General features: G+C 34.8%; 1 protein-coding gene across 1 annotated transcript; it reads left to right on the top strand.

Annotated features, from left to right (window-relative positions):
* The first annotated feature begins 4,303 nt into the window (after positions 1-4,303).
* LOC131032338 (cullin-1-like) lies at positions 4,304-5,779 on the top strand. The gene is made up of 3 exons (XM_057963283.1): positions 4,304-4,610; positions 4,715-5,598; positions 5,741-5,779. The coding sequence occupies exons 1-3, from the start codon at positions 4,304-4,306 to the stop codon at positions 5,777-5,779; spliced, it is 1,230 nt and encodes a 409-aa protein (XP_057819266.1).
* The last annotated feature ends 8,304 nt before the right edge of the window (positions 5,780-14,083 follow it).

A 14,083-nucleotide genomic window follows, 5' to 3' on the forward strand; every position in this document is an offset into this window, starting at 1 on the left:
TAAGGCACAAGATGTGCAAGATCCCATGTATACAATGCATAGTGACACTTTATCTCAATGTGTTTGCATAAAAAGAAATGCTGACAAAATGATGTCTACAAAGATCAAAAGAGAAATAAGGTTGGAGATATAGAAAGAACAGCCAAAAATGAGACATCCTGCTCAAAGAAAGAGATCCCGGGGCTTGAAACATCCAAGATATTCACCAGAGTGTTGAAAAGCAAAAAAATTGAATGAAATGTATCTGGAGAATAATCTAGAAAGAAAAATCATATTACTAAAAAGCGGACAGAACAAGCTTTCCAACGATACAAAGTTTTCGAAAAATGGAGTTCAAATACTTAAGTTATGTCTCCTAGAGTGCAAAAAAGAACTGATGGCTTTGACAAAAAAAAACGTCATAAAAAAAAAATTCAGAAGATCAAACCTTCAGATCTGAAGAGACCTTGAAAAGAGCTTTCCAACGATATAAAGTTTTTGAAAAAGCATCTCCATATGACCAAGTTACGACCAAAAGAAAGAAAACCTCTTTTAGGGCATAAAGAGGGTTAAAACAAAAATTTTCTAACATATTTGTAGGTATAGCCGTACGAATTTGTGTGCCTCGTAAAGCATGCCAATGAAAAAATCATGGCCCAGATGCCCTTGTCACCGAAATAGGTCAAATTATATATCAAAATTTGTGAAATCGGCCTCCTGAATCCAATCGTGAAGTTTTTTTTGGCACCAAAATGTACCAAAAAATCAGCTACCCCAGAAATGAAAAAAAAATTTGCACAAACCCCTGTATACACAGATTTGAAGAACAAGGCCCAAAAAATCTCATGAAGAGAACAGGGGCATGCAGATCTGGAGTTTTGATACCATATTAGAGTTGAGGAAAAATCAACTCTATAGCTCCCAAAGATCACCTACATACAAACCTGTCACAGAAGGAGAGAAGCAAAAACGCTATGGAGACCAGAATTTAGAGATCCAAAAAAGAGGAGTCATATTGATTGTGCAACAAGAATGCAATTCAATAATTACAGTTGTTATGAAAATACAAAGAGAGAATCCTTATAAGATGATACTCGAAACCCAAAAGAATTATAAGATTCCTAAGTTTAGATTAAGCATAGAGTATAATAGACTAATAATTAAATAAATAATTATTAGCTAATAAAATATTACTCTAACACCCCCCCTTAAGATAAACTTAGGGAGTAGCTAAAAAACAACTAAGGACTAAAAAAACATGTAAAAAAATGCAGGAAAAAAATATTATAAAGATAGTATTGACTTAGAAAGCTACTGAATTTATTAAATCTCCATTCTTATAACCAATTATCAATTATAAAGATAGTGTTAGAGTTGTCGAGACCCATTGTTTTAAACTTAGGGAGTAGCTAAAAAGCAACTAAGGACTAAAAAAACATGTAAAAAAATGCAGGAAAGCAACAATGGGTCCCGACAACTCTAACACTATCTTTATAATTGACAATTGGTTATAAGAATGGAGATTTAATAAATTCAATAGCTTTCTACGTCAATACTATCTTTATAATATTTTTTTGTTTCATATGGATTTTTAGAGTTTGAGAGGGTTATTAATTGTGCTTTATTATGTGATATCATATCTTTGGTATATAAATATGCATAGTTTATATTTTGTTGTGATTTGAATGTGATGTTTATCATGGTAAATTGAGACTCTATAATCCAATGAATAGGACATTAGTCCTAAAAATTTATGATCCACCATACAGTCAAAATGAAAAATATCTTTCACTTATAGTTTAGAAGTAGTGTAGTGGTTTGTATGCACCTCATGATTGATGTAGTGTCCCTTCCCGATTCATCTTTTGATTCAGGCATCAATAGACTTATCTAGACTCTTATGTGATGTTTTGGTTGATACTTATGACTTTATCTATATCTCAGATGCTTATTGATGATGCTAGATATTTCATATGGACATCGATATATGGTGATTTATATTGGATGATGATATAACTTTGGTTATTGTGATAGATGGCTTTACATTTGATGATTGATATGTACTCATCATTCATGATGGATTATATGGTCTATTAGGTTATGATGTCATTTTGATTATGTTAACCCCACTTCATGATTATATTGGATGAGATGATGCTATGTTGATTGTGATTGCCTTACTACTGTATCCATGATAGAGACAATGTGTCATACCACTCATTACAAGCATGATATGACGTTGTGATTCTCTCTCACTTGCTTGATCATTTATGATATATGTTATTTTATATGTTGTCTCGTGGTTGTGGTGATTTTAGGATTGCAGGTACTAGACATCGACTCCACCTGGTCTCACGGGTCTGAGCATGTCTTTATCCCAATGGCAAGTTGATCGGAGATGGCATGGGTTTCCTCTACACATTCTAGGCTTAAGTTGATATCCTTCTTAGTCTAGTGTCTTGTTGTGAGTCATCATGTTAGTATCTTGTGATGAGATGTTTGACCCTATATTGGGTTGCCTTGTGAAGCTATGGTTAATTAATTAATTAATATAATTTATTAATATTTAAATTAATTTAATGTATAACTTGATATTTAATAATTAATTGGTTTGGATAGTAATTATTATTTACTGTTTAATTATTTATTATTCAATAGCCTTTTGGATTTATTATTCATTTATATAGTTTGTGGCTTTAATATTTAATTTGGGGTGTTTATTTATATTGCTCTTGGTTTATTTTATTATTGCACTTTTATATTTTATTGGGCTCATGGCTTGTTTAATTATTATTATTTTCTCAAAAATATATTATATTTTATTGAAATCCAAAAAGAGAGTCTTACAAACCATAATAACATCTTCCCAAAGTATCTGATTTTTCGAAACAAGCAACTCCTATCACTACGACACATCATTACAAAATCTCCCACCAAACTTTCCTACTCAATAATCAACAAAGAACTACTTACCTGAATACATCATTATCCAACTAACTAACAAAAAACTATAGAAACAGATATCAAAACAGACAAAAAATACCCCATAAACTGTGATTTCATCAATTCAATTTTTCTCCTTCATTGCTTGCCTGCCACCATCCCTGCATCTCAATCCTCTGCCACCTTCAGCTTTCTTGGGCGCAACACCCTCCTCAGTGTTCCTTCAGCTTCTGCCTTGGCAAGTGTAATGATCGTATCAAGCTCTTTAATTTCAACCACCATCTTTAAAGCATCCCAACAACACCTCGCTTCCTCTGTGCGATGAACCTTACACATTCCCCTCGTCCACCGAAGGAAGGGATACAATCCTGCATGTCTACCACCCACTCCCGCCTCCAAGCCCTCCCACACTTCAAACCCGACACTCAGTTTTGCCCAATCTAGAAAAGAATCCATGCCAACCAGGAATCCCTCATGTACTATAATCTCCATCACCCGTCTCACCATCACTATGGATTCTTCCAACTCACCCACCACTATAGCCACACTTTGATCCAATAATTTGTCTGGAAACTTGAACATTCCCCTCAATTTTTTAATGGTTACATCCCCATAAAAAGGATATAATTGTTTCTTACTCCGCAGTGTAAAATTTTCTTTCATTTGAACACCCTTCACCGCTTCACCACCTCCCTGTTTGGCTCGTAATTCCTCTATTGAATTTGGCTTCCTTCATAATGAAGCCTCAGAGATGGTGTGGATAGTTTTCAATGCGAGTGTACTCTTCTTAGGTGCCATCATTAAAACATCTTCATTCCTTAAAAGACCGTTGCCCTTTTCCATCACCCCTCTGTCCTCCGTACTTAACTCAACTCCACTGTCATTAATGACAAATTACCACTTCCTACTCAAAAAACACATGCCAAAAGTCCTCCACTCTTAATTCACCAATCAACTCAAATATCAGTGCCCATTTGGAAACTATATCTGCCTCTACATTCCCAGTTTGCCTTATGTAGCTTATTTGATAATCATCAAAAGAATTTAGTTCTTCAATAATATTGTAAATCCAACATTGCAAATGTCATGCCTCTATCACCCCCTTCATTAATGCCTAAATAACAATCAGTGAGTCTCCCTCAAGATGCAATTTTCTAGCTCCCAATTGCTTACTCATCCTGATAGCTAACAAATCCACTGACGCTTCTGCTATATTATTTGTTCCTTCCTCCAGCTTTTGAGCTCCTAAAGCAACTATCTCACCCTTCCAATCTCTTCTTGCATCAATATTAGATATTTTAATGAAGAATTTACACACACAATCTATTGTGGTTTTGGTTAGGGAGGGAAGTTTAGATTTATTTGCGGAAATCCATAAAGAATGATGGAGATGGAGGAATTGGATCCTTTGCAAATCGCAATTGCAAAGGTTAAGCAAATCATCGAAGGGAAGGTAAAATATGGTCCTGATGAACATTCAGTGATTTGGTATCAAATCTATATAAAGTGCAACAAAGTGGGTCGTTCGATGCAATCTGAATATGAGAAAGCCTTAAAAGATTATATCAGTTCATCAGTTGCCCCCGCATTGAGGGAGAAAGAAGATGAGTTTCTTTTGACAGAAGTTGTAAAGCAATGGGAGTATTACAAAAAATTGGTTAGAATTCTAACCAAACTTGTGGTTTGTCGTTTGACCTAGTCATATCCTTCGATCATATTAGAACCCGAGGAAGCTATTCCGAGATGCTTCCCTGAAACGGTCTACAATGAAGTTTTGTGCAGTAATGTGCAGGGTACTATGATGGTTCCCTTGAGAAGGTTACAAAGATCTTTCACTTCGTCCATGACAAAGACATGGATGCAGATTTTTACATGAAGAAGCTCGCAGGTAGGCTTTTCCCCCATAGAAGTTCAAGTGCTGATTATGAAAAAAGCATGTTAGCTAAGCTGAAGTTTGAGTGTGGAAGACAATTTACAAATAAAATAGAGGGCATGCTTACTGATTGGACATTGGCAATGAAAACCCAATCAGATTGTGAGGAATATCTGAGTCAGAATCCTCTTCATCCATGTTCTGGAATAGAATTCTCTGTCACAGTTTTGACATCTGGATTCTGGCCAAGCTATAGTTCGCCTGAATCACTTGTTCTTGCTGTTGAAATGGTGAGACATTTAGAGTCATTCAAAGAGTTCTATAACAGAGAAAAACTGAATGGAAGGCTAACATGGAAACATTCTCTGGGAACATGCAATATTATTGGAAGATTTGACCAGGGTGAAATTCAAATAGTCGGAACACCTTTTCAAGCAAGTGCACTTCTGTTGTTCAATGAAACAGAGACGCTAAGTTTTTCACAAGTCAAATCCCAGTTGAATTTGAATATTGAAGATGCAATTGCATTGCTGAATTCCCTTGCATGTTCAAAATACAGAATCCTAAGTAAATTACCAGATACCCAATCTGTGAAAGAAACAGACTATTTTGAAATCAATACAAAATTTTCCTGTAACAAGAGGAAGATCCGACTTCCGCCACCCACAGCCAATGTAAAAGAAAATGTTGGGAAGTCTGTGTTTCAAGATAGCCATCATATGATTGATGCTTCGATCGTAAGAATTATGAAGAGCAGAGAAACATTAGCTCATAAGGAATTAGTGGTGCAATGCACTGAACAGGTTAGTGATGGAACAAATTAAAAAGAGAATTGGTTTAGAATAGAGGGCAATTAGATAATCCTGGACTTGATACTTCGCAGATTATTTTAGCACTAAATTTTATAAGAATCTTTAAAGTTGAGTATTTTTTGATACTTCACAGATATTAGATATTCCTCGACTTGATACTTCGCAGAAATAGGTCAATTAGACATTTCTGGATTTGATACTTCGCACTAAACTCTATAAGAATTCTTGAAGTTGAGTACTATTGCTTGTCTAAAATTTTAAAATAAAACTTTTTTTCAAAAGAAAATTATTGAAATGATTTGCACATTAACACGCATGTTCATACCGTCATGGCAGCTTTCAACTACGCCCATAATAGACGGTTATGTCCAATAATTGATATTGGTAGATTGTATGGTTGTAACAGACCATAAAACAACCAAATGATCAACAAATAAATATCATGAAATGAATCATTAATACTTGAAATTGGTTGCTGATCCATCATAGTTTAATTCTTTTTAATAAGTGATCGGTAGCAGATTTCAAAATTTGCATTTGTTAGGTAAATACTTAAATAAATGTTTAAATGAGGTCTTTTGAACAGATTACAGTCAACTGTGTTGGAATTTGTTGTGTCAATATTTTAGATTAGGATGTAATAAGAAAGTTGGCAGACCAAGGTAGGTTAAAAAGAGGGAAGAAGATGTGTGATTTTCAAGAAAAAAAGAAGAACACTAAAGATCCAATGTGGAAAAATCAAAACAAAAAGAAAAAAGAAAATATTCAAATCTGGTTAAATTGAACTAAATTGAAATAATGAAGCTCTCAGTAGGGAAACCCAAACTTGTAAATAGCCAGCCAACTATACTCAGGGTTAAAATCATCATAATTAATCAGATTAAAAGAGCGAATCACAAACTCGAATCTAATTAGAATTAATCCTAAATAACAATCGAATAATGCAAAATCAATTGAATTGAACAAAATGAATCTAATTAAGACTCCCTCAATCAACTTGACAAAGCTTCCAATGCTCTTTTTCTTAGTTGTTGTTGAGTTGGCTCTCAGATATTTCATTGATTTCCAGCATAGATTAGACAACTATTTCGAAGACTGTGATTCTATGGTTCTAGCTTGAATTGAGAAATTGATAATGTTTATGTAGATTTTCAATACAAAAGAGATGGGGATTTGAAATCAAGTCCTGATTGATAGTCAATTGAAATTGATTTATCAGTGAGCTCATTTTGATTAACTTGGTAATTGGTTTGATTGATTTGTTAACAGGATTGATGGAGGAGTCAACTTAATAGATTCGCTAGTGGATTGAATATATGAGCTAGTTGACTGAGTTGATGAATCAGATGGCTGAATTGATTGGAGAGATAAGTGGATCGATTGATCAATAGACTAAATAGATGGATCAGTAAAAAATGTTGATTTGGAGTGGAAAGGGGGACTAAATAGTCAACTTATTTGATGAACCAAATCTGATTTCAACATGTGTTGTAGGATTTTAAAATTGAATTTGATTTTCAATTTCAATTTGGATTTGAGTTTGTACTTTTGAATGCTAAAATGCACATGAAATTAACTGAAATGTGATGAAATGCAGATTTTGAGAAATGTGAAATGAAATTAGATGAAATGAATTGAAATTAGCATTTGGGGGAATGTGAAATGAAATTAGATGAAATTAATTAGAATTATAATTTGGAGAATTGGAGGAATAAGTTAATTAATTTAAATAATTTAAATGATTATTTAAACATTAAAAATGAAATTAATTAAATACTAAAGATTATTTGATTAAGGAATAAATCATAATTAATTAAATAAATAATATTTAATTAATATTTGAGAAAGGGGTTTGATGATGAATTGATTAATAAAAGAATAGAAATTGGATAATTAGTAAGAAAAATGAATAATGATGATTAGGTTAGTTGAGAATAATATTTAGCTTCATTAATTGAAGAATTATTCAATTAATAAGACAAATAATTAGCAATGATTGATGAGACATTTTTAGGCATCTACACCAACTTAGAAGAGCATGCAACAAAAAAGTGGCTATAGAATTATAGGCAAGAGGAGTCACAATATTCTTAGCAAGTAAAAGTCTTTGCAAGGGACAATTCAGAGCAAAGGAAAACAATTGAGGAATGAGCCCTTTTGCAAAGATGGTTGTCTAAGCCACTGTTTCTTTATTATGCCCAATGACATACAATGTAAGCTTCTCAAAAAATATAGAGTAAACTCAGAATCATAGCACTGGATGTCATTAGCAACATAGATTGTTGGTATATGAGTACAAGCATCTTGGCTCCAAAAGCTTGCTCACATAGTGTTTGTACTACATTTTCCATTCCAATCTTTGATCTCCAAATGATAAATAAAGTCACTATTAAAAAGTATTTGAACTAAATTCAATACAAAAAATCTAGTATTGAATATCCCAAGGAAGACTATATGATTACTTAACACAGATATCTTTGATAGACATCATGTGTTGACAAATAATGCATATCTCTAATCTTAGCTTATGGAAAGTAGATGAAGAAATTTATGGGCAAGCAAAATACTAATACCACCATTTTTACATATGATAAAAGACCTGTTACCAGTCCTATCTCTTCCCATGTCCAAGCTAGCTAAACTTTTTAGGCTATCTTGTTCCTTAAATTGCAATATTATTATAATTTTTAGTGCTTTCCAGTTCAAAGATCTTGGACTGGCGAGGTTTTGATCATTGGCCCATCAAGTTTTTAGTTGGGTTTGTTAGTGGTCCTAAGAATCCTCCTTTTAAGTTTCAACTCATGTGGCTTCGGGATGATTCTCTTCATGATCTCATGGCTCAATGGTGTTGCAATGAGGACCTTGCCTTTGGTATGGTTGTGTTTGTGAAATTCCAACTTAAAAAATAGAACAGGTTGTCTTTTGGTAACCTATCTCGTTGAAAAAGAAGAGCTCAAGAGTGCCTAGATATTATTACTCACCAAATTTGGGACTTCGGATTCACTGAAACGTTGGGTAGTGGTGAATCAAGGTTCTTGAAGGAGATTCATGAGGAGATCCTCTAGAAGCAAAAAGCCTAAATTGATTGGCTTTAGGTAGGGAACTGTAATACAACCTTTTTTCATAAGTTTGTTCAGGCTCGTTGATAGAGAAGTGTTATTCCTTCCTTGGTTAATTCTGAAGGCATTCAACTAACCTCTCTCTGGCGATGTCACATGAAGCAACTCATCTTTATAGTGCCCTTTTTTTAATGATATGTGTTGTGCTCCTGAGGAGGAAAATCATATTCTAGCTTGCATCCCTTCTTTAGTTATTAATATGATGAATGAGTATCTCACTCGTCTGGTGACCTTGTCTAAACGAGAAGAAATTGTTTTGGGGATGGCTAAAGGGAAAGCACTTGGCCCAGATGGTTTTCCAATTGAATTTTTTCAAAATTTTTGGGATATTATCAAGTTGGACTTGTTAATGGTTGTTCAAGAATCTCATAGTAGAAAGAAGATGCTTTGGGCCCTAAATTCTACCTTCCTAGTTCCTATCCCTAAAAAAGAGGGGGCTACTCAGCTGGTTTTCTTTAGGTCAATTTCTCTTTGCAATTTTGTGTATAAAATTATCACTAAGTTGATTGCAGAAAGACTCAAAATTTGGCTTCCTTCATTGATCTCTGATGAGCAAGGGGGTTTTGTGGCTAGTAGACAAATTTTGGATGGGGTTTTTATTGCTTTTGAGGCCTTTCATTTCATGGCTATGTCTAGGGAGAGATCTATGTTTATCAAATTAGATATGACCAAATCTTATGATAGGGTTAAGTGGATTTTTTTTGCACAAGATAATCCTGGCCTTTGGCTTCAACTTGGAGTGGGTCAGTTGGGTAATGAATGTTGGTAAATTGGAGGAATTGATTATGTGTTTCATTGATGGCAATACCGACTATTTTGGTTGTTTACCAGTTTCTGGTAGGTTCTGGTAGAGTGGTTGGATTATGATATTGATCTGGTATGCTTTGATATGCTTTGGTTTGTGGAATTGGTTTAGATATGTCATTCATGCTATTCAAATGTATATCATGATTTGTTGGTTCAAGATTTGATGACTTAGAAGCTATCATTTGTTCTAGTAAGCCTTTTGGTCATCGGTAAGGGTTTTACCGGCAGAGCTTTGTTGAAGATCTTTTGATGCACTTGATAAGTGGTGTTGGTGCGACTTCTAGATGGATTTTGGGATGTTGTTGGTTATCTTGTTCATGTTCCTGTTGATTGGTGGTGTTGCATTTCAGACCAGACCTAATGCTATCTTATTTTTTTAGGTTATGGAGCAGTTTATATAATGTGTTGGTGGATGATCCCAATGCGTTTCTGGTTGGATCTATTGATTGGATTATGTTTCTTCAGTCTTAGGCCGAATTGGTTGATCAATGGATTGAGGTTTTATGTTATGAATTGTTGTATTATCTTTTAGGTGGCTAACCTAATTGTTTAGATCTCGGGTTGGTATAAATATGATTATCTATGTGTGAATAAGGTTGTAATCATATGCAAAGGTTTTGGTCAATCATAGGTGATCGAATCGGGTTGGTGAAAGATTTTTAAGACCTCTGATACTGAGCTTAACCGGAACTGTATTCAGGCATAGGAGATGTTATTCTTGCAGTTCACTCTTCTTTTCGGATTGCAGTCTAGATTTATTTTGTAGTCAATGAGTCTCCTTTTGTGATGAGCAATGCACTCTAGGTTGTTGGCCTTCCTGCATGTCCAGACCCCTTTTTTGTAATCACATACTTACTACAGAAGTATTATCTAATTGTGGGTAGGCTTCCCACTGTGGTTTTTCCCTTTACCGGGTTTTCCAAGTACAAATCTTGGTGTTATATTTTGTGGATGGTTGGTAAATATTTTGTGGTTTATATTTGTGCTTAACTGTTATATTTGCTATTCCGGTAATAAAGTTTTAATTCGTAAAGTTCTATAATCTATTAACAACTTATGCACCCCCACCTTTCTCAGTTGTTCACCGGTTATCTGAGTTGTCTAACAATGAATTATGTGGGCTCTTCTTCTTTCTTGATTCTTGTCAATGGCCAACCTTCATAGTTATTTGGATCTTCTAGGGATCTAAGGTAGGGTGATCTTATTTTACCTTATTTGTTTATCATTATGGTTGAGGGCTTGGGACACTATATTACGTCTCAAGTTTCTTAGGGTTTGATCCGAGAATGGAATTGAGGAACTAGATTGCCTAAGCTTTCACATCTTCATTTTGCAGATGATACTACTCTTATTGGGGTAGCTCACCTCCAAGAGGCTGATTCTTTGAGGAAGTCGTTGGATGTCTATTTAGCTATGTTGGGTTAGTGGGTGAATGATCCTAAGTCTTCTATCTACTTTTTCAACACCCCTGACTCTATTTAGAGGAGAATTGCCAATATTCTAAGGTTCCAAATTGGTTCTCTTCCTTTTATCTATTTGGGTAATCCTCTTGTTGTTGGTCAACATCTTAGGCCTTTTTGGCAAGACCTGTTGGATAAGTTCCATCATAAGATTAACTATTGGACTCATACATGGCTTTCTACAATTGCTTGAGTTACTCTCCTTCAATCTATGATTCAGGCACTTTCTATTTACAGGGGTTTTGTTTAGGCTACTCTAATATAGTTCCTTAAGGAATTTGATGCCTTGTCTCATCACTTTCTTTGGAGTGGTCACTTGCATTATTCTAAGTGGATTTTGGTTAAGTCGGATTCCTTCTACCGGCCTAAAATTGAGGGTGGCCTTGGCCTTCGTTTTGCGATCTTGAATAGCCAGGTTCTTGGGATAAAGTTATATTGGAGGTGGTGTACCAATCAACATCAAGTGTGGGATTGTATCCTTACTCATAAGTATTAGGTTCCATTAATAGTTGGAATGTTCCTCATTTCCAACTAAAGGGCAAGGGCTCCATGGTTTAGCATACTCTTAAGTCTAGGGCTCAACTTATTAAGAATGAGATTATTTGGATTTGTAATAAGGGTTCAGAGGCTCTTTTTTTGTTGGATTCTTGGTATGGTCATCCCCCTTGTCTTTCTGTGTATCCTTATTTACAACCTATTTATGATAGCCTATGGCTACTAGTTGGACTTTGGTGGGATGTTATAAGACAATTCAAAATTTTGGGTTGGTTGTTGGTTATAGATGGAAGGATCCTGATGAATGGTTGCTTGGGGGTTCGAAGGATTCTTGGCAAGAGTTGGCTCATATTCTTTCTTCTCGGAAGTGTAATTCCTTGGAGAGCTTGAATATCTTAGCATGGGGCAGTGATTCTTTTGGGAAATATTTAGTTGTTTTGGGCTATATGAAGCTTGTTCATCAAATTTATGGTGGTGAGGAGGTGCCTTGGTGGAAACATGTGTGAAATAGATTTTATTGGCCAAAATTTGATTTTTTTTGTGGTTGGTGGTTCAAAATTGATGTCTTACTTGGGATAACTTGTGTATGTGGAGATTTTGTGGGCCTTCTATGTGTGTTCTATATCATAATAGTGAGGAGACTACCTCCCACCTTTTCTTTCAGTGCTCATTCTCTAGGAGGATTTGGCACTCCTAGTGGGATTGTTGGAACTATACCTATTGGCATGTTTCTTCTCTTATTGAGTTTTGGGACCGATGGGGCTAGGCTCCTATTCACACTCATTTTCTTCAAGTTACCTGGTTCTTAGGACCCACTTTTATTATTTGGCACATCTACTAGGAGAGGAACCATCAAATTTTTGAGATGCCAAGCTAGTTCCGTTCAACATATATGGTGGAAAATCTTGCATTGTCTTCAAGAGTTTGTTGTAAGGAAGTTAAGTAGCGGAACAACTTCCTACACTAACCTTGAGAGTGTTGGCATTCTACACTCTTATGAGAATAGTTGATTTTGTCATTGATGATAACCAACTGGCAACTCACCAGCAATTGGTTTCTACATGCCCAACATCACAAACTTCATACACCGATAGACACCAGCACCGACAGGCACTTCATTGACATTCAGATTACATTGGCAACAATGCATACCGATACTCCAGCCGACATGGGATAAATTTTTGTTTATATGAATTGTTTTGTAATGAGATTATCTTTTGTAAAGCCGACATGGTATATTGTAAAAGACTCATATATTATGAGATCTTATAAGACATTTTGACAATGTGTGATGAGACAATTTTGTATAAGTTGATATAGTTGATAGCTAAGGTTTTGGTTATTGACTGAGCTTAAACTAGTACTAAACCTGACATGCAAGATGTTGTTTTGAGCAATACATTATATTGGATTTGATGATTCATTTTGTAGTCAGTGTGACTCTTTATTGAGCAATGAGCTCTAGGCTATTGGCTTCCATGCATGTGCAAGCCCCTCATTGTAAGTAGTATTTATTAATTGGGCAGTGAACAAATATTGTGGGTCACAAATCACACTGAGGTTTTTCCCACACCGAGCTTCTTCATTATAGATCTTGTACTATGGTGTGTTTCTATGTTGTCTCTATTATTATTGTTTATTGCAATAATTCTTATTTACCGATACACTGTTTTGGGATGTAAAGTTATTAATAAGTTTAAATATTTTGCTAACTGATTATACATTGATTCACCCGCCCTCTCAGTGTCTTTGGGACTGTCATTGAATCTAACAATTGGTATCAGAGCCCGGTCCTCTATTTTCTCCTAAGAGCTTGAGGAAGATTCTGACACCGGTACAGATAGAGAACTTAAGAAAATAGTTGGAAGGAGCTCTTGAAGATTTTTATGCAGAAAAAATGAAGAATATCAAACTTGAAGATGATTTGAGGATTGCGCATGAATTCATTAAAGGACTTCAAGAGAACTTTGTTATAGCACAAAATAAAATAAAATAACTTCATGAGAAGATGCAGAATGATGATGATGAAAAAGAAACTCTTAGAGACATTGCAAACAAGCTGAGACAAGAGAACTGTAACATGAAGAATGAAATGCAAGATATGACTATGAGGTTATGTAAAGATATTGAAGATAAGAAGAAGAATGAAGAAGACTTGAATAGGAGACTTAATGATGCTAGAAATGAAAATTTGAGACTTGGTCATGAAAACGATATGCCAAAGACAGATCTGATTCACATGCGACATGATAAAGTTGAGCTTGTGAGACAAGTTGGAATTCTAAAAATTGAGCTGGCTACTGCAAATAAACACAAAGACAAATTCAAGAAAAGTTCAGAAGAACTTGATGACATGCTTAAAAGACAGAAACCTGATGGAGATACTAATGGACTTGGATTTGAACATGGAGGAAGTTCTGGTACTGCAAACAATCAAGATCAGAACAAACTGGTAAGACAACCTAATGCTTATAAATTTAATGAAAAATATTTTAATTGCAACAAATATGGTCACAAAGCAAATCACTGTATATTTAAAAATAAATAGAATATGAACTCACCCATCGGTAAATGTTCCAAATGCAACAAAGTTGG

This window comes from Cryptomeria japonica, chromosome 1 (assembly GCF_030272615.1).
Source record: "Cryptomeria japonica chromosome 1, Sugi_1.0, whole genome shotgun sequence".
Lineage (NCBI taxonomy): Eukaryota > Viridiplantae > Streptophyta > Pinopsida > Cupressales > Cupressaceae > Cryptomeria > Cryptomeria japonica.

Coding starts and splice junctions, on each gene's coding strand:
- LOC131032338 (XM_057963283.1), top strand. CDS start 4,304: ATGATGGAGATGGAGGAATTGGATCCTTTGCAAATCGCAATTGCAAAG. Junction 4,611..4,714: donor AACCAAACTTGTGGTTTGTC/GTTTGACCTAGT, acceptor AGTAATGTGCAG/GGTACTATGATGGTTCCCTT. Junction 5,599..5,740: donor TGGTGCAATGCACTGAACAG/GTTAGTGATGGA, acceptor GATACTTCACAG/ATATTAGATATTCCTCGACT.